The sequence below is a fragment of the Daldinia vernicosa genome, assembly GCF_022497035.1.
Source record: "Daldinia vernicosa strain CBS 139.73 unplaced genomic scaffold F5Y00scaffold_42, whole genome shotgun sequence".
NCBI classification, from domain to species: domain Eukaryota; kingdom Fungi; phylum Ascomycota; class Sordariomycetes; order Xylariales; family Hypoxylaceae; genus Daldinia; species Daldinia vernicosa.
Window position 1 is genome coordinate 93,112 of NW_025953958.1, and position 21,176 is coordinate 114,287.

Below are 21,176 nucleotides of genomic sequence, written 5' to 3' on the forward strand. Positions count from 1 at the left end.
CTCGGCAGTGTTGCGTGCATTAGCGGAAGGAGGATTCGCGTCAATCGTTTATGGGAGAATAGATAAAGATGCTTCAACGAATGATGGATGTTGTATTGCCGCAGGCTTTCGAAGTGAGGTGATAGCCCCCCCTAGATTTACGACATGCCATGCAGCGCCTCTCGCGTCTCCTCATAATATATTCTATCTTAAGGGCTAAATTATTGGCTGTATCTATCGCATTTTCGTGGTCTTCGATAATGAGTAGGATTGTAAGTTGTTCCATAACTCTCAAGCGCGAATGATTTATTGGTGGTCCGGAAGGCTTTGTCGTCACACGGGGTGAAGGCTTATACATATTCGTAGTACAAATTTTCAGCTGCTATCCCTACGTATCCCTCGTAACCTATAATTATAAATAAAACACGGTAGGCTGGCGCTTATCGCGCCATGAAGTCCATTGCTTTAACTGTCCGTTCCACGGCCCACGACTGTGACCCTGAGTCCCCGACTAACTGAAAAAACGGTTTACTTAGGTATTTAGCGCCCTTTTACTTCTTATTACATATGCATGGTAGACAAGCTCAAAATTTTCTGTATTATACTAAACCTTGAAAGCCCGTTCTTGTGGTTGATATAAAAGAGAGTTAGCTACGTGTACGAGCACCTAAGGTAACTCCTTAGCCAGCCAATCAAAATCTGGCTAAGGGCTGGGGGATACTTTATAAAGAAAGCCGCTTATTGTTTCCTAAAAAAAAAAAGTTTAATAGGATTACTTACATACCTGCAAGTAGTTTGTATTCGAGGATAGGCTTTTTTTGTCGTTGAGGCTCTAAAGTGTTTTACTTTATAGAGCCCCGTTAAACAAAGTTGGTACGCTAGTGCCCTAGAGCTAAAGTAGTCCCTTAAACCTGCTGCTTATACATGTACATAGGTACCTAGTATTGTACAGCTCAAGCGGCAGGGGTTACCCATCGATCCGACCCAACCCGTCGGATATCATCGCATCACATCATAACGGCTTCCTACCTTACCTCTACTACTACCACATACTCAATCAATCTTGACATAAACATAAACATAAACATAATGCCATCCCACCTCCAACAGCCCTCAAAATGACAACCTCACCACCCTCCCCCCAACAACAAAAACCACAACCACAACCGCACCTCAAACCCCCCTCCTCGCCTCTCCTCCCACCAACCACACCCCCCCTCCTCCTAACAATCCGCTTCAGCGCCTCCATCCCCGACCTCGAACTCGACATCCCCCACCCCTCCCTCACAACCGTCATATCCCTCAAGCACCTAATCCGCCAGCGCCTGCAGGAGCCCAACTCCCAGCGCCGCCTCCGCTTCATCCACGGCGGCAAGATCCTCCCCGACAACGCCGCGCTAAGCTCCGTTTTGCGCGCCCCGCCACTACCACTACCACCACCACCACCCCGAAGAGGAGCAGGAGGACTCGACTACGATGGCAGCACCAACGCCAAGAGCAAAGGCAAAGGCAAATCCGTCCCCGGCCGCCCCGACCCCCCGCAGCGCATCTACGTAAACTGCTCTATAGGCGACAGTCTCACGACGGCCGAGCTCGCCGCCGAAGCCACCGCCGCAGCAGCCCCACCGCCCGCGCCCCCATCCGGCCCCTCATCGTCATCGCCGCTGCTATCGCGCACCCCGACTCCTCTGCCCAGCACGTCCGCCGCGCCGCGCGGTTTCGACCGCCTGCTCTCCGCGGGGTTTACCGCCGCCGAAGTAAACCAGCTGCGCCTGCAGTTCCGCAGCATCCACGCCTCGCGCTTTACGCCGGATACCCTGCCGTCGCCCGATTCGTTCCGCCGCATGGAGGATGCGTGGATCGATGATAATGGGGCTTCGGTGCCGGCTACGGGTGCGTTTGGGGGTAGTGGTGGTGGTGGAGGAGGAGGAGCTGAGGGACTTAGTAATGGGACGGATAGTGATGAAGTTGGGCTTGTGGCTCTTGTTGATGTGATGATTCGCGGTGTGGTGACGGGGTTTATGTGGCCGTTGGGTAGCGCGGGATGGCTTGTACGAGAGGAAGGCATGGCGAGTGGACGGTGGAGGTTTATGGTTGGCGTGGGTGTTATGTTTAGTGTTTTGATCGGGATTATTAGGAGTATTTCCGGCGAGAAATAATTACTCAAAAAGCTGGTGTTGAAACTATTGCGCTGGATTGGAATGGATAGATTTACGAGTACGCATGGGGACGGCGTTGCATTTGCAATTATATCATGGCAGGGCGTTTTAGAGCAATTACGGCATGAACATAGATGGACAAATTGTATCACGTTGGCAAAAGACCGGAAGACAAGCAAGCGGGTTGGGCATCGCCAACGATGGCGATACCCCCATTCACTATCTAAGCACACACTAAAGAATCTAAGATCTCAAGAGATGGTTACGTCTCGAAAGAGACTTAACGGGACCCTATTAGGTTCCATCTCCATCATTGATCTCGAAACAAGTGGTATCCCTCCCCTAAACTCCATGAATCATAATCGTAGGCCTCAAGTAGCTGATAATTAAGTCTTCATCCACCTACTTACCTTTGCATGATTATGCGTCGAAGAAAATCATCGAAAAAAACCTGTTGGCAGAACCATGTTACAAGTAAAGGGATTGAGCGGCCACGATATCGCGACGGATCTTCGCTAAACTCTCTTCGAACTTAGTTGTTAGCTCTTCGCTACCCATAACCTTTCCTGCTTGCGCCATCTGGCGAAGGAGCTCCTCGAGTCGGCGGAATAGACGGATCAGGGAACCCTCGTAGGCGTTGGTCATTTTGCTAGAATATTTGTCAGCTTGTAGGATAGATCGGATCATCAGGTCCACTCACCAGACTTCGGCAAATGACTTTCCGTTCGCCCAAGCATAAACAGTCTCCATTAGTTGCCATTTCAAGCTTTGGGCGTACTCCTCCTCATTTACTTCCAGTTTGCTCTCTTGACTGACTTTGGCAATGATACGGGCCTGGGCCTGAACTTGCGAATATGGCTTCATTAGCTCGTCGGGCAGAGCCTGCGCTTCGACCTTCTCCTCGAATATGAATACACTAAGAATAGCGGCGCATAGCTCTGGGGAGAGCTCGTTAAAGAATCGATTGAAGAGTAGTTCAGACAATAATAGCTCGTGACCCTCTGTTGAGGAAATCTCACAAGCTACACGAGCCTTCATCTGAACGACTTCGGATTCGTTGATGAAACCAAGACGACGGAGGACTCGCTTCCTCGACTTGAGTTCGTCTAGTTGCGCAATGGAATGCGCCTTGGCGATCTTCTTCTTGAGAGCCTTGATCTCCTCGTTGCGGGCGATCTTTGCTGAATACTGTTCCCAAAGGCCGGGCAACATAGGTGAACCGTGAAGTGGGTTAGCTAGTAATCGCGACTCTAGAACTTCGATCTTGCGAAGAAGCTTTTTGAATGAGTCGTCCGTGATGTTCATGTTCTCAATAGGGTCCAAAATAGGCAATCCATCAGGGAACCGTCGCTCGACCTCCCTAAGCGCCTTGAGCGTCTGCTTACGAACCGCTTCAATATCCTCCCGGCTGGTCACATCCTTAGGCATGAACACTCGGATCTGGCTCAGAGCTTTGATACACGTGAGCATGCAGGGTACGACTTCAAAGATGCTGTCTTGGTTGGGGTCACTAGCTCGAGCACCTTCTGGCATCTCGGTCGAGGGGTTAGCAGGTCCAAAAGGATCGCAAGTCGGGTCGAGACGAAGGAAGACATCCATGAAATAAGACTCTTGAGGGGGATATTCCTTCTCGCCAAATTTCGGCTCCTTACGCCTCGTGACATTGACAATAACACCCCAGCCGAAATCCTTGCCCGTCTTTGGGTTGGCGATTTGCACAAGTCTTCCTGGTTGAAGATACTCGATACAATAATTGGGATGCTGGATAACGGCCAGCATGTCTTTGGTGTACTGTGTAATTTGCTGACGTAAACCGTAATAATCCTTGACAGTGGCCTCGTCCGGGATCACCATCTCGTCCCGCGTTTTCTGTAGCTTCATTAGCTCGTGTTCTAGGCCAGCAACACTAGCTGTATTCTGGAACTGGAAGAAGCAGTTCTCCAACATGAACTCGGGGTTAATGGCATCAATTCTGAGTAAGTTCAAAACCATGTTATAACCTAGGTAAAAGGCAGAATTGAGCCTGTCCTGTTGGCCAACAACGATGTTCTTGGCTGTTTCCGGCTCCATCTTGTCATCAATCATCATAATGACGATACCACGCTCGTCGAGACCTCTACGACCCGCACGTCCAGACATTTGAATATACTCGGAGGGGGTTAGCGGTCGTGTAGAAGTGCCATCCCACTTTGAGACTTTTGTGAAGACGACCGTCTTCGCCGGCATGTTCAGACCGATGGAGAAGGTCTCCGTCGCGAAGAGGACTTTAATTAAACCCTCCTGGAATAGGATTTCGATGGTTTCCTTAAGGATGGGTAGGAGACCGGAATGATGGACGCCGATTCCCTTCTCTAAAAGAGGAAGAATGTTTTGAATTTGAGGAAGCTCGCGATCTTCCTCCGATAGGGACTCGATGGCGCTCACAAATACTTTTCGTACCATGGCCTTCTCGCTATCGTCATTGAATGCAAATTTCGAAGTTGTTAAAGCCATCATTTCACACTCCCTCTTGCTGAAATTGAAAACAATCACGGGGTTGAAATTCTTGTTCATGATCATCTTCACGATCTTCTGAATGTCGGCTTGACTATCAGAGTTGTTGCCCTTAAAATTCTTCTTATGCCTTCCTTTGCCCTTCTGCTTGGCGTCGGGATCATTAGCTTCAGCAGCTTTGCGCTCTTCTATTAGCTGCATGGTCTTGTTGAAGTTATGCTCCCGGAATACGCCCTTCTCATCCACGACCAGGAATATGCCTGATCCGCCAGCCGGGAAGAAGTAGTTCTGTAGAGGCGTCGGTCTGAAATCGGTATAGACGACATGACAGGCTTGTCGATGGATCTTTGCAATCCATTCGGCGAATTGAAAGGCGTTAGGGATGGTGGCAGACAGGAACACGTATCGGACCTTATCGGGAAGGAGAATGATCGTCTCTTCCCATACTACACCACGCGACTTATCTCGCATGTAGTGGATTTCATCGAAAACGACCCAAGCAACCTCTCGCATTATCTCAGATCCTCGGTACAACATTGATCGTAAAATCTCAGTTGTCATGACAAGACAACTAGCAGTAGGATTGATGGTAACATCACCGGTCATGAGACCAACATCACCGAAGGCCTCATTGAATTCTCGGTATTTCTGGTTACTCAATGCCTTGATCGGACTAGTATAAATGACTCGCTGATTCTGCTTGAGACAGTGTGCGATGGCATACTCGGCCACGACAGTCTTTCCAGCACTCGTATGCGCCGACACTAGGACACTCTCATCTCGTTCAATAGAGGAGATCGAGAGGCGCTGGAAGGGATCGAGTGTGAATGGCCAGGTTCGTGCAGGGTTCTCAGGTGGTTTGTGTTCAGATAGTGGGACGTATTCGTAATCGAGATCTGGAGGAAGTGCAACTTGATGTTGAATATTGTGTGACAGAACTAGCGACGCCTCATCTTTAGTCGGGGCAAATCCAGCTGCTGCCGCGACTTCTCTTGATTCTGCCGTCTCGAATGTGTCTGTCAGTACGGGTTCGGCGACGTCGTTCTTGCGTCTTCGCTTGCTATCTCCCTGGTTATCGGACGCAGCATCTTCCGCATCGTCTTCCTCTGGCGACGTAGGCGCAATGTCCGTCATGTCGACTTCTGGCGCGGAAGGAACAGATACAGCAGTGGTAGATCCATTTTTCATGCCACCGTCTGCCTTCCGCTTCTTGCTCTTCTTCTTGGATTTATGTGGCTTCGCGACCGAAGAAGGTTGAGGTTCCGACTTGACCTTGCTGGCGGGCTGGTCCTCGAAAACGTCGAAGAGCTCGTCCATTGTGAACGGTATCGGATCGTCGCTCAATGATGGTATAATTAATCGCGATAATTGAGAGAAGCGCTCGTGAAGTTTTATAGCGCCAGGTTTCCTGACAAATTTAAAGGAATCCTTGCGCTTCCAACCAGTATTAGGATTAAATAATGCCCCAAACTGTGAATAGCTGATGAGAGCTTTTGTAGAAGAGAACGTGAACTTTTCTGAAGATGGCAGCAGCAGAAAAAAATCGGGTCGTGGCAGAAAAAAAGCAAGGAGTGGAACAGCAGGAATCACAGAAGAGAAAGGCAGGCGGTCAGTAAAGTTGTGTAATCAACGGCAGCTGCAGCTTGCGCTATTGTTGCACGGGCCGAAGATTAACCGTGCCTCGTTCGAGTCAGGGCCGCAGCTAATCATCGTTCGAAGATTCCAAGTTCTACTCAAAGGTTCGAAGCTTTGTAGGTAGTACATAAAAGAGACATTCCACTCCTCAATCCCGACTCAATTTCTACAGTCAAAGTAAATCATAAGACTACTATTCTCATAAGACAGATCTATAGAAAGCTAATTGATACTCCAAGATGGTCGCCCAACCCGCCGTTCGCGCCGCCCCGCGCATCACCTCAATGATCACCCGCCGGGCCTTCCACGCAACCCGTGCCCGTCTCTCTTCTCCGTACCACTACCCCGAGGGCCCCTACTCGAACTTGCCCTTCAACCCCAAGACCAAATACTTCGCTGTGCGATACTGGGCCTACGCGTTCACCGGCTTCTTCCTCCCCTTCGGCATTGCCGGTGCGTTATTTCCTTTCGTCCGGCTGCTTAGATAGTCATGATATCGTATACTTATACTAACGTGTGCAATATAGTCTGGCAAACCAAGAAGCCCAAGGCTTAAGTCATGGCAATCGGTTGAGGATAAAGTTACGGGAAGTAGGTCGAGATAGAGTATCACCTCGGCGGGGGCGGCAAAGAGCCCGATGCAAGTTGTACATATACTTGACAATAGACATTGAGGCCATCGCCAAACATAATCCCATATGTTTTGATCAACTGGACGTTAAGCCGTGACCTTCAGTATGTTCGAAATTCAGTTTCGAAAAGTTAACCCAACTCGTAAATTTATCATCTAATCCCGGAACTACACGAACCGTCGTTAAGGAAGCTGTTATCAAAACTTATAGGCCGTACATGAGCGGCTGAGCTGAGTGCGATCTCTCGCCTGTTTTCCCATTAGACTTCGGCTGTAAAAACGTTTGCGTATTCTTGCGAAGTGAGTTCCTTCAGTTGATATTCAAATCGTAACTATGTATTTACAGGCGAGTCTATTTTTATCATAATATGTACATATAAGTGGTATCATTCATCCGCAGTCATTGCCCCCGTCCATTATTGTACACCTATATACGTCCCGTTTTGATTCCCAATGTCAGAATGACATGCCTCTGAATTTGACAAGGAAATTGTCATGTTCTATGATCTTTTTCAGGAAATCCATCATGAATTGCGAATTTGCTGTATCTAGATCCCATCTAGACCTCAGGCATTCGTAGATATCCAACATCTGATCTCGAGTTGAAAACCTAGAGAAGGCCCTCAAAACAGCCATGGCCATCCATGTACTAATATAAAACCCCTCAGTACCAGAGTCGAGAGCATCTAAGAAGGCGCTCCATACACTAATTAACCTCGCCGCTGACCAATCCGATCTGGCACCCCCGTGCCTACCGAATGCCTTGAAAAGTGCAAGGAAGATAGCGCCGTGGAGTTGAACTTCGAAAAGTTTCATCTCATCGAGGAACTGTGCGACTTTGGAGAGATTCCCTAATCTGGGGCCATAGTGGTTGATAAGGAGGCGGTAGGTCTGTAGGTCCGGCGAGATTAGTGCGGTTTTCTGAAAATTCGGACGCATCTCAGGATGCTTTTTTGCTACCCTCGCAAACATCATAAGCACCTTGGTAATATTTTTCTGCATCGAGTAGTTACGAGCTGGCAGCACCTTGGTTCCTTGGGCTGAGAGTTTCATTTTTTCGTAGACTTTCTCAGCAGAATCTTCTTCTCCGGCTGCCAGAAATCCAGATATGACACTGTTGAGTACGATTGAGTCGATTACTTCACCCGACTCTACCATCTCTTTATAGGCTGCTCTCATCCCGCTGGTGTCCTGTTTAAGACCAAAGTAGTGAATCAGACTGACATGATGATATCGGTTAAACTGAAAACCGCGGGTTATCATTTCCTGGTATATCATCTCAGCGAGAGTAAATTTACCAGCCTTCGATGCGACATCGAAGAGGATGTTAAAAGTCACATCAGAGGCGCGAATGCCTGCGGTCTGTTCCATCTCACGCCAGAGATGGAGCGCGGCCTCGACCTCTACTTCTGTTGATCTTCCAACATATCGACTAGCAAATGATATGGCGGTATTCCATTCAAATATGGTTAAAGGGAAGCCGCTATTCTTTGCGTCTGTCACCACGGAAAAGTACCGCAACATAGACTTGGAGTTTTTCCGTTCTGTCATTCCTAGGACCGCAAGCAACTGATGTCTCAATTGAGCCGTGATATGTGATAGACGGGGTTCAGGAAGTGACAAGTACCGGTCATATACCTCATCTAAGTCTATCGTTGCCGGACGCCTAAGTTTAAGCAGTACAGCCTCTCGTAGCTTTCGAACAACCTCGGATTCCTCGGGGTCTAGTCTTTGCCTAGGGCCAACGGATTGTAGGTTGACATCTTCACTTCTATCCGAGACTGTAAGATATGGACCGTTTGCGGGAGCATATCTTCGTAGGTAAGGATCCCTCAAGAACTCAAGGTGTTCATTTACAGAGGTATCGTCATACTGATCAACAATTTCAAGGAGCTCAGGTCTGGGTGTAACTCCTTGTGGCGGAGTAGGAGTATCGCCTACGTCCGTGTCCGTGGACGCATGATTCCATTTGCGGCTACAATGGAAATTCGAGCAAAAATAGCCAGGACTTGAAGGTCGAAGGCGCGGTGCTGTTATCGCCGAGTTGACGTATCTTGCAGATGTAAAGGTGCAAAATGCTTTAAGTTTCTTCTTAATCCGTACTGAGGAGGGGCGGCGGGAGACGGTAAGTAGACCCTCACAACCAGCTTTCCCATGCCCATCACGTATTTTCGTGGTATATAACGAAGGTACTGAGCTTAAGCTTGGCGAGGGTCGACGGGAGAGTATCGCGCCGTAAATCGACCCGTAAATTCGAGTAAAGATTCTCATGAGCTGTCCCGCATGTTGGTCCAGTCATCACAGCTTCTCTAAGGACCTCTATGGACTCGACGACATAGGTGTGAAGGTGACGTAGAGAATTCGAGAAATTTTTGTGATTCCAACTTTTCTAGATGATGGCGGGCCATCGGACTTTGGGGTCGCGTTATCGCAGCGTTAAAGAAAAATGCCACTGATAAGAAGTGCAGGGTTTCTAGGAGGTAGCTTCCTGTAGTACATAGTAGATCCTGTAGTCAGGTACTATCTTTGGGACTAAGCCAGTAGTGTCAAAGGTATTATACGTCTGTTTCCAATTGTTTTACTGTGTCCCAATAGTGATAGGTACAAAAGCTAGTTTCTGAGCAATGTATACGGTACATGAAAAACTACAAGAGATGTCTAGGAAAATCGATTATCCCCGCCAATCGCCAATCGAGGTCCACCCAAGCACTCGATTATGCGACTTCTGAACCAATTTTCTAAACTTCCATTATCTAAACGATCTCTAAACAATTGGATTCGACTATCCTATACTCCCGACGCAACACCAATTGCTCGGGTCTCGCCCTCTTTTATACGGTATAAGGGAGGATAGGGGCGTTGATTTCCGTGTAATGCGCCATGGGTGGTCAAAGACAGGTTTTGCCCGGTAGGGTCTACCAGACAGTCACGACGTTACTGAACCATCGCATTTTCCCAACTGTTCAGGTTCAGCAGCCATTATGGTACAAAGTGATCGAGTCGATACCCCCTTCCGAAATGCTCACAAGGCCACTTCCACCTCAGCACAAGAAGCAGAACCCCAAGGTACGAAAACCAAGCAGGTTATTCCAACCGCAAGAATTAGTATACGAAGAGGACGAGCTACGGAGGACCTTTTACAAAGATCACCCTTGGGAGCTAGCAAGGCCGAGAATGATAATTGAAATGGACGGGAAAGATGCGCAGAGGCATGACTGGTCCAAGGGATTAATACAGCCGGGCATGCCCTTGTGCGGCGAATGGTAAGCGCCCTGTGCTTGCGCATTACGAAGTCGGATGGAATATAGGTTAACGCGCCTTGCAGTGTTGTTCAACGTCAGTTATGGATGATGCACAACGTCCCAGGCATAACAAAAGATCAAGCATACGACATAGTGCGGAGGGAATTTTACGCATTGCGACAGCAAGAGGAGGTTGAGCGCAGGATAGCCAAGGAAGAGGCTCAGATGGTGGGCGCATATTTCGGCAAATCCTACTTACAAGTAGGTATGGAACTCGAAGATAGGGAGTATGAGCAATGGAAGAAGTGGGCTGGCAAGCAGATCGAAGCAGTCAAGGCGGAGCGTGAATCCGCCTACACAAGCTTCGGGGATGAAGAAGTTGACCCCGAGAATATTGACATGGACGAGTTCACAGCAGAAACAGAGGAGAAATAGGCCCAGCAGAGTGCCTCGATTATTAAATGTACCACAACTGTACGAATCCTACATATATACCACCACTAAGCCCCCTTTGGTCGACTTCACGACTCCCCGGGTCAGTGAATGGGGTAATTACATTACAAGTCCTATGATCCTCCATGAATGATGCTCGCCGAAATTAACAATGGGTATCTTTTCGCTCTTTTACACTACGACTCCTCGGGTATCGAATTCTCCAACTGCTCTATCCGAAGCAAGTAGGTTTGCCTCTATGTCAAGTGTATCAGTAAACGGCTCTACGATTGGTCGGGTTGAGACTTACAATTGCTTTCAACTTTTGTCGGTCTTCTTCATTCGACGCTCTATTGACGAGCTGTGATAGAAGAGCACATGATTCTAGATAGTATTTTCGAGCGAAAACATGTGATTGAGTATTGTCGAGTTGAACGGCGGTATTTGCCTTCGCCAGCGCCGTAGCTAGCATTGCCTTTGGCGACGGCATCTCAGTAAAATTCCTGTAGTATTTATTTATTTTTATTTTTATTCTTTTTTCAAAAAGGCTGTTGAAGCTATTTATAAGAAAGATGAAACCCATCGAGTGCCAGTATCACAATTATGAGAGGAGATGGGACGATGATCTGACGCAAGGGGGTGCGGGTACTTGCATATCGCTTAACTCGGCTCGCAGTTTTGATGCTTCAATATGGCGTCCCTGTCACATATTGTGATAGTCCCGTTCCCTTACATACTCCATTACATACATACATGTACCTATCTCCTATGTACTCCAATAATCTGCAGGGTTGTTCTTTGAAGCATAAATCACGTTACGCAAGATATATACTATACTTAGAGCAAGATCATTGCCTACTTGATCTAACAGGAACTCTCCTTACCTTGGAGTTTTGCGGTCGGTTCTCCGGCTAATATTATTGACAAGGTTCACCAATAAGTCCCACGAGCCAGACCCCAGAACAATGGCTAGTGAGGGGAGGACATACCTCTCCTTGCTTCAAGCGTGTGATAAGTGAGTATCCTAGTAATAATATATCGTACTATATCTAATACTCTTGAAGCTTCCCATACGGCATTGTGCCCTCGGACACATACTACCTATTATTACTACCCAATGATGATCAACCACATGGGTATCTACTTCCAGAGATCGTCCAAAAGATGCCATGGACGTCTCACTTCCAAGTCAATCACAGCACGCCGCAGACCGTTTCAGTGCTAGACTCCTCCCATGGAAAAGACACAGCTAGCGCAGTCAATGCGGCGTTCGCAGAGCTGATCAATATCTGCATCGAGCAGAACCTCTTCCACATTCTAGATGGCAAACACAGCGAACCGTTCGCAATCGTGAGCGCAAAATACCCCGTTCACATGGAGCGCTTCGCTGCCGCGCTCTTTGGTATTACTAGCCGCGGCGCATACATTACGGCGTACACCAAAAACCCCGAAGGGGAGATGAAGCTCTGGATCGGCCGTCGTGCGGCTCATTTGTATACGAGCCCCGGGATGTTAGACGCGACCGTAGCAGGCGGCATCAAAGCGGGCTCCAGCCCCCTCGAAACCATCATCCACGAAGCCGACGAAGAAGCTTCCCTCCCGGAGGATTTAGTGCGTGAGCGTGTGCGCTCAGTCGGCGTCCTGACGTACATCACCGCAACCGGCGCCGATTTTCCCGGGGAAAAGGGGCTTATCATTCCGGACATCATATACGTCCACGACCTCGAACTTCCCAGCGACGTCATCCCGAAACCGAATGATGACGAAGTCGAGACGTTCTATCCTATGACTGTCGAAGAAGTACAAAAGGGGTTGCTGAATGGGAACTTCAAGCCTGACTCAGCAGCTGTGCTTATTGACTTCTTTATTAGACATGGTGTTATTACTGCGGATAACGAGAAGGATTTTATTGAGCTGAGTATGCGGTTACATCGTAGACTGCCTTTTAGAACGCCTTGATACCGGGATGAAGGTTTTACGTTATGATGATTATGGTCTATACCTAAGAGATGGTCGGGGACGCATAGAATTAGGAATAGATTGCCGTCACCAGGGCTGGGGATGGCTTCTTGAGTATGATACCTGGGTAAAAGCTGAATTAGTATTGGAGGGGCATCATGCTACTCGAGGAGACTACTATTTTCTTGTAGTTGCTAGCCCTTGGATGCAGGAGTTCAAGCCGAATATCAGAAGTATGAAGTAGGGAACTGTGAAATCAATTCGTAAGGGGGCTACTGAAGACGTTGGTATGATGGCCCAACCAAGGTGTGGCTATGGTCTATGGTCACCTCTACCTCGTGGTTTCAAAGGGTCGGGGATCAAAGACAGGGGAAATAAGTAAAGTACTATGGCCCTATAATGGGAATTTATTGCTTATTGTTACTTGGCGGGGTTAGAGTGATTGAAGGATAGAAACACTTCTATACGTGAAGCAGTCAGGTAGAATAGAATAGCAACTCTGAATAAAGAAGAAACTCATCATATGTTATTAAGTACGAATCGTACAAGGAAACTGCCAAAATTGAATTGTGATTGCTAATACCTCCGGTCATGATCATCGGCAGTCCTAAGCCGGCATATAAATGCCATTATGGATCGTACCCTTCTTTCAAATGAAATTCAATGCAATAGTAAAGCGTTCCTTAGCCAGCAGTGAAAATGCAACGAGTCCAGTCCTTAAATCAACGCCAATTTGATTTTCCTTCCGTACGAAATCTCCCCTCTGCTCAACGCAATGCAACTGTTCCCTCGATCATCGTAGACTCTTTAGTCCATACGAGACTGCAATTTGAATAGAAAGATTCTTCAACCATGCTACCGCAACCGAAGACAACTCTTATGTTTTTATCGCGTTGAATTCGAGATTTGCTGAATGGAATCAATAGTTAGCAAGGGAAGTGCCCAGGTATTGATAGGGTGACGTGGTCTTATAGCATACCTTATACAACCCCAGTGGGATTATTCGGTAGGCACACTAGGAATAGTCGGCATCACGACCATGTTGCCAGTATATGTATGGCGGGGATTACGTTTGCGGAGCGGACGATGCTGTACAATAAACACATCGGCCAACTGGAGCCACTTGATCAGCTTGCCCGAGAAGCTCAAGGAGTTAACTCGAGCCCAGCTCTCCACGAACACGCCCTTCATGGAGTCTTCGTGCGCCAGACCGAAGAACTTCAATATGTAAGCGTTTAGAAGGAACATGAAACCGGTACCGGGGCCATCCGTCACGATCACGCCGGGCAACTTATACTCGGAGATGGCGGGGTTGGGGGGCGGGGCGGTCAGGATGTCAAAGACGTCGAGGCTGCAGTCGTACGCGGTGAAGAGAGTCGTCCACCAGCTCTGGTGCACGGCGCGGCTGCGGTGGAAGAACATGATGTCGTAGGTGCCGGCCTGCAGGTTGCGCTTGGTGAAGCGGTTGTCCAAGTGGCGCTCGAAGTCCATTACCTTCTTGTAGCTTAGGTCATCACCATATCCAACAGCCCAGCGGCGGTGCGAGTACGGGCCTTCAGATCGGATGCTGCGCTCGACCATCTTGATCATCTCGGTGGTGTGACCGCCGGAGCCGCAGACGAGGACCACGTAGAACGGCATGTTAGTAGGCTTCTTGCGCGGCCATAGTTTCTTAGGGTCCTTGCGACGAGAGACGATGGCACGGTGACGGTACTATTCTTACGTTAGCGAATAGAGAATGAAGCATTTTGGGATTAGCACTTACCGGGACGAAGAAGAAAAGGAAGGTCACGATGGATACGATGAAAAACATCATGAAAGCCTTGAGAGAGACAACCGAAAGAGATGCGCAGATGACGACGTAAACGCGAGTGATACCGTAAGAGAAGATAAACGCGAGGTTCTGGAGGAGAGAGCGGATGATGTCAAAAGTGGTGCGAACCGGCGGGCGGAGAACGGAATCACCAAGCTCTGACATATTGAGGATGCACTGTCTGTGCTCTTGATTTAATGGATTAGAAGTGTTAGTGTTAGGTAGGATAGTAGGGTCATCCACTGTAGGTGAGGTGGGCTCCTCGACTGTTGGGGAAGGAGTGCGAGGAGGAGTTAGGTTGTTGTGGTTGTTTAAAAGTTGAGAATTAGTAGTGGTGGGAGTGCCTGTTGAGAAAGCACCTCCCCCATTTATAGGGTTACCTGTCGCCCCGGACGCCATGTTGCGAGAAGTAGCCTTGCTTGGGCCTCGGCGACGACGGTGTGGCCTTTTGTGGCTTTAGTAGTGCTTATAAGCCGCAGCGCCGGTGCCCCGGCCCAGACCTGTAGTCCCGCGGAGGTGCTGTTACGGAACGGAGGCGCCGTTGTATACTACGGGGCTCCGGGGAAGGCTGATGGCTCAGACGGAGCGGCACCTGGGCCCCTATTGACGACGGCACTACTAATAGGCTGACGGTGTACTTGTCAGGCTCAACCTCCTAGCTTAGAGTAAACGACAACTACTCTCTGGACGATATATAGCTTTTATGCCAGAGAAGAGGACGGCAGAGGTCTCGTAACTGTGAGAACCGAGCACTTCCCCTTTAGCAGGCTGTATTAGGTTAACACATATAAATGTTTAGCCGGCCTCGAAGTTATCAGTCCTAAGATAACGTGTTAGTTGATATTTGTAAAAGAAGTTTAACGTAAAAGACGAACGGTGTATTGTGGTGTAGTGTGGGCGTGAGTTATGACGTGCCAGTTGGACGTTGATGGTAGCCTGTAATACCAAGCTAGTTGTAAACTCTTTAGTCTGTTATGTGTGCAACGGGTTATTTGTGTGGATTCATTATTTCCGGATTTGGGCGATCCATAAGAGGAAAATTATTAGTAAATTTGGGGTAATGTACTCCGTATAGTAGTTCTTCGTATCTGGGGGAGTGAGGTGTCGTGGAAATATGATAAATTAAACCAAGTTTATACCTTGTTGGCTGAGGTTTTGATTTGTTGGAATAATTTTTGTTGTCTTTGGTTACCGTCGGTAATCCTTTGTTAAGTACGGCGTGGGCGGTCGGTGCAGCGGTGGCAGTAATTGCAGGCACGGCAATGCACGTGGCAGCTAGGATACTGCCCGGGTGTAGGATCTCAACGTCCTCCGGAGAACTTGACAAAATTGCTTCTGAACTACCAGTACGTCTGTGATTCTTTAGAAAACGATCGTTTGGTCTTTCTTCCTTTGTTAGACCTTTTTTACTGGCCTCGGGATTGGGTATTATTTCTTGTTAGTCGCAGAGGAGTCCAGAATTATCGCGTACCGTATGTGAGTTGGTAAATTGTAGAATAGGTGTTTGTTCGAAAGATGTAGACGGTACCTTACATTAGCACGAACTGTGGATCGTCGTAGGGTCTAGATGGGTTCTATTTTAGTACTATGTACTACATACTACGTCACTAGCGTCGCAAGGTATCGCGATAACGCGTTACTACGGTAGTTGCGGATATCAAATTTTATTGGCAACAGGGGTAACGCCTTATCGCGTCGCAACCCTTAGGCAAAAACACGTTCAGGCAGACAATTATCCGCTATAACGCGAAAAGAAGAAAAAAGAAGGAAAAAGTCAAAGTATCACCTCGGCTTTTTTCATATTTATCGAACCTCCTAGTATCCACAACCAAAACAACCCTCTTGTCCTTAATTACCTATTTTCCCTTATACCAACACTGCTTGTGGCTCTGTAAACAATGGCGACCTTACGGTCGAGAAAGTTTCTGAGCTGCTTCTATTGCGGCAGAAGGTCTAGACTACGATTTGAAGGCCAAAAATCATTTCTCTGTCTGAACTGCGATGCGACAAATTGGTTAGACGAAGTAGGTACATCAGGCTCTCGAGGCCACGTCGAGATACAAATAACGCCTTCGCGCATGGCTAATCAGATGGTAGTATGGAAGTATCACCGATCCCCCTACATCGCCGCCCGTTGAGCGCCCCCAGGTCCAGTTCGCTATTCCTCGTTCATCAGTACCTCGCTCGCCAACTCGATCACTATCGCCGAATGGCGTAGGCTCTGAGGATTCGATATTTTGCGGTACATGCTTAAGAAACCAGCATATGCTTACGAGTTCGCTTGCGCAATTCGAGTGGCCGGACGACCATAACAGTGCCGAATATGCCGCTCGAGAGAAGAGATATTGGGCCCTTCGAAGGGACCTTGAGAAAAGGTACCCCCAGATGTGTGCTGTTTGCGAACCTAAGGTAGAGAAGAAGCTGCACGAAGCAAGCTACACTGCGCAAACCGACCACCTACGCCGAATGATGGACCGTACGCGTTCGAGTCGACAGGAAGTGAAGAAGCGAGGAGTTTTAGACGCGGTTGACTGGGCGGGGAGATGGATATGGAGTCTTGGCTTCGCGCTCCAGTTCTTATGGCACATCGCTATGCTTTGGTCTCTTGTGATAGGACTATACGGTTTAAGCGAAACGGATTCGTGGATGACCAGGATTTTGAAGATCATACATCAATACGGCAGCGATCGATTACCTCGCACAGATCAACTCATGCGATGGGCGATTGGTCTTGGATTCTGTTCACTTCCGTGGAATCCGCGCTTCAAGCAGACGATACGGGGCTTCACGGCGCATTATCTTGGATTTAAGCATTGGTACACGTACCAGTTTCTTATATTATTGGTACGATATGCCGGCCTCTCGATGGCACAGTACAGCTCCTCGGAAGGGCTACAGATACCGGCCCAACTAGGCGCACAACTCGCCATAGCTTTATTGATGACATTTGTAAGTATAGGTGAACTTTTACATGTGGACTTGTACTAAGACAAAACTTAGATCTATCACGCGTCGCGGAAGTCTATTCATACAGATACGACACCTCTGTTTCAACCTCGTCAGAAGGTAAATGCGCAAAAGTCCCAAGTTGCGTCAAAACCACAGAGAGATCAAAACGACCTTGGGAGCATACTAGATGAAATCTCCCAATCACGTGTTGAGCCTACACCATATTCTCCTAGTCCGAACACCCATCAGACAACCGCGGATAATATACCCTTCGGTAGCTCCTTCAGCAGCTCTTTCAGTAGATCGCACGAAAACGGGACTTCTGGGCCATCTTTTGATTCTATGCGTATATCCGACCCTGTCATATTCAAAAAGCCAGAGCCCAAGACAGTTCACTACGAAGAAGAAATGGACTGGACGCCGTCAGCTTCACAGCACCGAGCGTTCAGCTCATACAACCCGTATAAGGTGAAAAACATGAACCCACGCTTTAGCGATACCCCCATAGAGGCCAGACCTGGGCCCATCTGGTACAAGGTACCTCCAGCACCTACTACTCCCGCACAGAGACTACGCAACCCTCCTATGCGCCCGATTATTAGAGAAAGCCCAAAGGAGGTAAAGGAGAACTTCTTCCAAAGCACAGCCAGGGGACCTCTGGAGATGGGATCATCGTTTCAAGGTAGCTTGTCAGATATCAAGTTTGCCGAACCGAAATTCTTTGCGCCGGAAGATAAAGACGATCCACGAGATAATCTCTCGAGGATGTTTGCGAGTTCGTTTAGCATTAGTCCAGATCCAGATGAAGAGAGGTATCGAAAGCCTGGGCGTGCGGGTACAAGCTCTGTCTTCGGCATTCGCCAGGGTACCCATGGCACAACAGACAGACAAAATCACCGTGTCACACGTTTTGTGGAGTTATTCGTGCTCGCTGGTGCGCTCTACGCGTGGGTTTCAGCTTTGAAAACGGATGAACCTTATGGCCTTAGCCTCGCTCTAACCTCAATCATTGCCTGCCTTATCGTCTCTATTCGGCTTGCTGCCGATCTACAAGTTGATATTCAGCTTAGGGAAGGGAAGCAGCCGCCAATGTTTTCTCTATCGTGGGCGAATTTGGGGTTGGCGCAGGTAATATCGTCACTCATCCTCGCGTGGAGTCTCTGGTCAGGAATTGGGACCAAATCTCCCTGGAGTACGTATGGCAGTGCTCATATTGCAACTGCGATTATTCATCATATGGTGCATATTTTCTTATAGGAATGGTAGCGGGCTTGAAGCTAAGAGATGTACCATATAATAATGGGATTGCATGGTACAGGTCGGGAAGTTTGGATTAATGGCATTATGATATGGCATGGCATAGCGTTCACACTTGTATTATGTAGAACAAAAGGTGGAATAGGTAATATGCTTGTATGGGGCATAGTCAGGAGTTTTTGGTTTCCGTGGGCAGCATACATACATTGTACTTTGAAGGAAGATACCCCGAGCATTATTCGAAGTCTTGGGGGACTGGGGGAGTAAGGGGAAGAAGTACCTTGGTACCGAAATTGATTGATAAGATTTGACTTCCCGAGTCCCTGGTCCTTAACAGTTGCACATATACATGCAATGCATGTACACGTCTTAATTTAGGTACCTAAGGTACATGAGGTACTAAGAAAGAATAAGAATGAATTTTCTCGAATAAAAACAAGATATATTCCCTCCGTAATTTAAATTGCATCGGGGTTTGAACTATCAATAAACTCAAGGTCTAGCTGAGCTGGAACGTACTATACAATAGGGTATCATACGATAAGTGATAGGCGATAACGCCACCGTCAGGCTGTTAAGTTGCTGCAAGAGTGACCGCGGAATGCTCGGTCAGGTTAGGTCAGACGAAGCTCATTTCCTCCGAACGCTAATCCTAAAGCTGAAGAGAAAAAAAAACGATTGGACCCCCTAAAAATTGGTAGATCTTTAACCTAATAGTTATTCTATTATATCCGAGTCCCCTGACTTTGTTGCCAACTCTTCTTTTTCGAATATCCTCGTTCCCTTTTTTATTCCTTCGCAAGTCTTCCTTCTACGTGAGGATCTACTTATTCCTCCGACTTGCTAGATTTCTTCATTCTCTAATATTTTGTCACTCCTTAAAAATAAGTTATAAACTTCGAACACGCAAAGATGCCTGGTCGAACACTACCGACCCTCACGCAAGCTGAGGTTGAGTCGCACAACAGCCAAAAGTCTTGCTACGTCACAATCGGTACCAACGTTTACGATGTGACCGACTTTGTCGAATCCCACCCCGGTGGCCCCGACCTAATTCTCGAGTACGCCGGAAAGGATATCACTGCGATTCTAAAGGACGAAATCTCCCATAAGCACTCCGACTCAGCGTACGAGATCTTGGAGGAGTATCAGACCGCCTTTTTGGTGACGGATAAGCTTGCGCCCAACGGAGATGTACAGAAGAAAATCGCCGACCCCCAAACCAATGATAAACTCTCCCCTTCTGTTCACCCGCGAACGGGAATGTCCTGTGAGGAAGACCTGAGCAAGGACACAGACTACACCACAGACTACAAGGAGCACAAGTTCCTCGATTTGAGCAAACCCCTCTTGATGCAAGTATGGTTCGGTGGCTTCAGCAAGAGGTTCTATCTTGACCAGGTTCATCGACCAAGGCACTACAAGGGCGGTGCCTCCGCACCTTTGTTCGGAAACTTCCTCGAACCCCTCAGTCTGACCCCTTGGTGGCTTGTCCCTATGATTTGGCTTCCTGCGGTTTCCTACGGCGTCTACCTAGCCTCTCAAGGATACGACAGCAACCTAGGATTAGCTACTAGCTTCGCCGGTGGTGTGCTCTTGTGGACTCTTATAGAATATGTTCTGCACCGATGTCTTTTCCATCTTGACTAGTATGTTCTATCACCGGTATCTATCATAACCCTAATGCTAATAAATATTACTTGCAGCTATCTACCGGATAACCGAGTCGGAATCACGCTGCATTTTCTACTTCATGGTGTACATCACTACCTCCCGATGGACAAGTACCGTTTGGTGATGCCCCCGACGCTCTTTGTGGTTCTTGCAACCCCCTTCTGGAAGCTTGCGCATTCGATATTCTTCTGGGACTGGCATCTCGCCACAGCTGTCTTCTGCGGCGGTATCTTCGGATATGTCTGCTACGACCTGACTCACTACTTCCTCCACCACCAAAATCTCCCTCTCTGGTACAAGGACCTCAAGAAGTATCACCTTGCTCATCACTTCCTAGACTACGAACTGGGCTTCGGTGTAACCAGTCGGTTCTGGGATCGGGTGTTTGGTACCGAGCTGGTTACCGTGGTTAAGACGGCCTAGATCTTGACCGCTGCTTCGTAAGAGACCATTCTATATACATGGGCATGGCGGTATGTATTGGATGGGCATAATGTGAAAATGGCACTAGGGAGTGAGATTCTAGGCATAAGGTCGGCAGATTTTGGCGTTTGGTCCCTAGTATGATTCGGAAGTATGGAAATATTCAGCTTAATCCACACTCGACTCATACCTCTAATAATTAATGATTTGTGTTTACATTGATTGGTTCTTGGCTTGCCAGCTTGCTAGCTTGCTAGCTTGCTTAAAAGAAGTGACTTGGAGAATATAAGCCCCTTGTTATCCGGGAGTATGTATACACTGTTACAATGATTGAAAATAATGTGCACAACATTGCATTAAACGACATGTTTCACATGGAAGTTAGTTTTGCCTCATTTATTACATAAATTCAGGGAATCCCCAATTAAGTAAGCACCCGCACGAACGCCATTTCCAGCCTAGGTACCTTGTTACAGTCATGGTATTTTTACCCGGAAAGACCGACATGTCAGCTTTTTCTGCAGGCATCT

At 48.0% G+C, this 21,176-nt stretch overlaps 9 protein-coding genes across 9 annotated transcripts; 6 read left to right on the forward strand and 3 right to left on the reverse strand.

Annotated features, from left to right (window-relative positions):
• Nucleotides 1-942: 942 nt before the first annotated feature.
• Nucleotides 943-2,486, forward strand: F5Y00DRAFT_140581 (DUF2407 C-terminal domain-containing protein). Its single transcript, XM_048004362.1, has one exon. The coding sequence runs from the start codon at nucleotides 1,098-1,100 to the stop codon at nucleotides 2,136-2,138; it is 1,041 nt and encodes a 346-aa protein (XP_047862504.1). The 5' UTR covers nucleotides 943-1,097; the 3' UTR covers nucleotides 2,139-2,486.
• Nucleotides 2,373-6,650, reverse strand: F5Y00DRAFT_140587 (antiviral helicase). The gene is made up of 2 exons (XM_048004363.1): nucleotides 2,839-6,650; nucleotides 2,373-2,787 (listed from the first exon to the last, which is right to left on the reverse strand). The coding sequence occupies exons 1-2, from the start codon at nucleotides 5,946-5,948 to the stop codon at nucleotides 2,607-2,609; spliced, it is 3,291 nt and encodes a 1,096-aa protein (XP_047862505.1). The 5' UTR covers nucleotides 5,949-6,650; the 3' UTR covers nucleotides 2,373-2,606.
• Nucleotides 6,421-7,193, forward strand: F5Y00DRAFT_243499 (uncharacterized protein). The gene is made up of 2 exons (XM_048008681.1): nucleotides 6,421-6,719; nucleotides 6,794-7,193. The coding sequence occupies exons 1-2, from the start codon at nucleotides 6,506-6,508 to the stop codon at nucleotides 6,820-6,822; spliced, it is 243 nt and encodes an 80-aa protein (XP_047862506.1). The 5' UTR covers nucleotides 6,421-6,505; the 3' UTR covers nucleotides 6,823-7,193.
• On the reverse strand, nucleotides 7,194-9,499 carry F5Y00DRAFT_243500 (uncharacterized protein). Its single transcript, XM_048008682.1, has one exon. The coding sequence runs from the start codon at nucleotides 9,166-9,168 to the stop codon at nucleotides 7,354-7,356; it is 1,815 nt and encodes a 604-aa protein (XP_047862507.1). The 5' UTR covers nucleotides 9,169-9,499; the 3' UTR covers nucleotides 7,194-7,353.
• An 80-nt stretch (nucleotides 9,500-9,579) lies between these two features.
• On the forward strand, nucleotides 9,580-11,308 carry F5Y00DRAFT_243502 (mitochondrial ribosomal protein). The gene is made up of 2 exons (XM_048008683.1): nucleotides 9,580-10,160; nucleotides 10,223-11,308. Exons 1-2 carry the CDS (start codon nucleotides 9,778-9,780, stop codon nucleotides 10,572-10,574), a joined length of 735 nt encoding a protein of 244 aa, XP_047862508.1. The 5' UTR covers nucleotides 9,580-9,777; the 3' UTR covers nucleotides 10,575-11,308.
• Nucleotides 11,309-11,334: 26 nt separating this feature from the next.
• On the forward strand, nucleotides 11,335-13,027 carry F5Y00DRAFT_140618 (NUDIX hydrolase domain-like protein). The gene is made up of 2 exons (XM_048004364.1): nucleotides 11,335-11,586; nucleotides 11,636-13,027. Exons 1-2 carry the CDS (start codon nucleotides 11,537-11,539, stop codon nucleotides 12,528-12,530), a joined length of 945 nt encoding a protein of 314 aa, XP_047862509.1. The 5' UTR covers nucleotides 11,335-11,536; the 3' UTR covers nucleotides 12,531-13,027.
• Nucleotides 13,028-13,529: 502 nt separating this feature from the next.
• F5Y00DRAFT_264392 (glycosyltransferase family 1 protein) lies at nucleotides 13,530-14,742 on the reverse strand (the record flags this gene model as incomplete). The annotated part of the gene is made up of 2 exons (XM_048011648.1): nucleotides 13,530-14,243; nucleotides 14,296-14,742. The coding sequence occupies 2 exons, from the start codon at nucleotides 14,740-14,742 to the stop codon at nucleotides 13,530-13,532; spliced, it is 1,161 nt and encodes a 386-aa protein (XP_047862510.1).
• A 1,260-nt stretch (nucleotides 14,743-16,002) lies between these two features.
• F5Y00DRAFT_243509 (Ima1 N-terminal domain-containing protein) lies at nucleotides 16,003-18,964 on the forward strand. The gene is made up of 3 exons (XM_048008684.1): nucleotides 16,003-16,367; nucleotides 16,441-17,292; nucleotides 17,344-18,964. Exons 1-3 carry the CDS (start codon nucleotides 16,242-16,244, stop codon nucleotides 18,547-18,549), a joined length of 2,184 nt encoding a protein of 727 aa, XP_047862511.1. The 5' UTR covers nucleotides 16,003-16,241; the 3' UTR covers nucleotides 18,550-18,964.
• Nucleotides 18,965-19,251: 287 nt separating this feature from the next.
• Nucleotides 19,252-21,119, forward strand: F5Y00DRAFT_243511 (inositolphosphorylceramide-B C-26 hydroxylase). Its single transcript, XM_048008685.1, has 2 exons — nucleotides 19,252-20,198; nucleotides 20,256-21,119. Exons 1-2 carry the CDS (start codon nucleotides 19,462-19,464, stop codon nucleotides 20,644-20,646), a joined length of 1,128 nt encoding a protein of 375 aa, XP_047862512.1. The 5' UTR covers nucleotides 19,252-19,461; the 3' UTR covers nucleotides 20,647-21,119.
• Nucleotides 21,120-21,176: the final 57 nt, after the last annotated feature.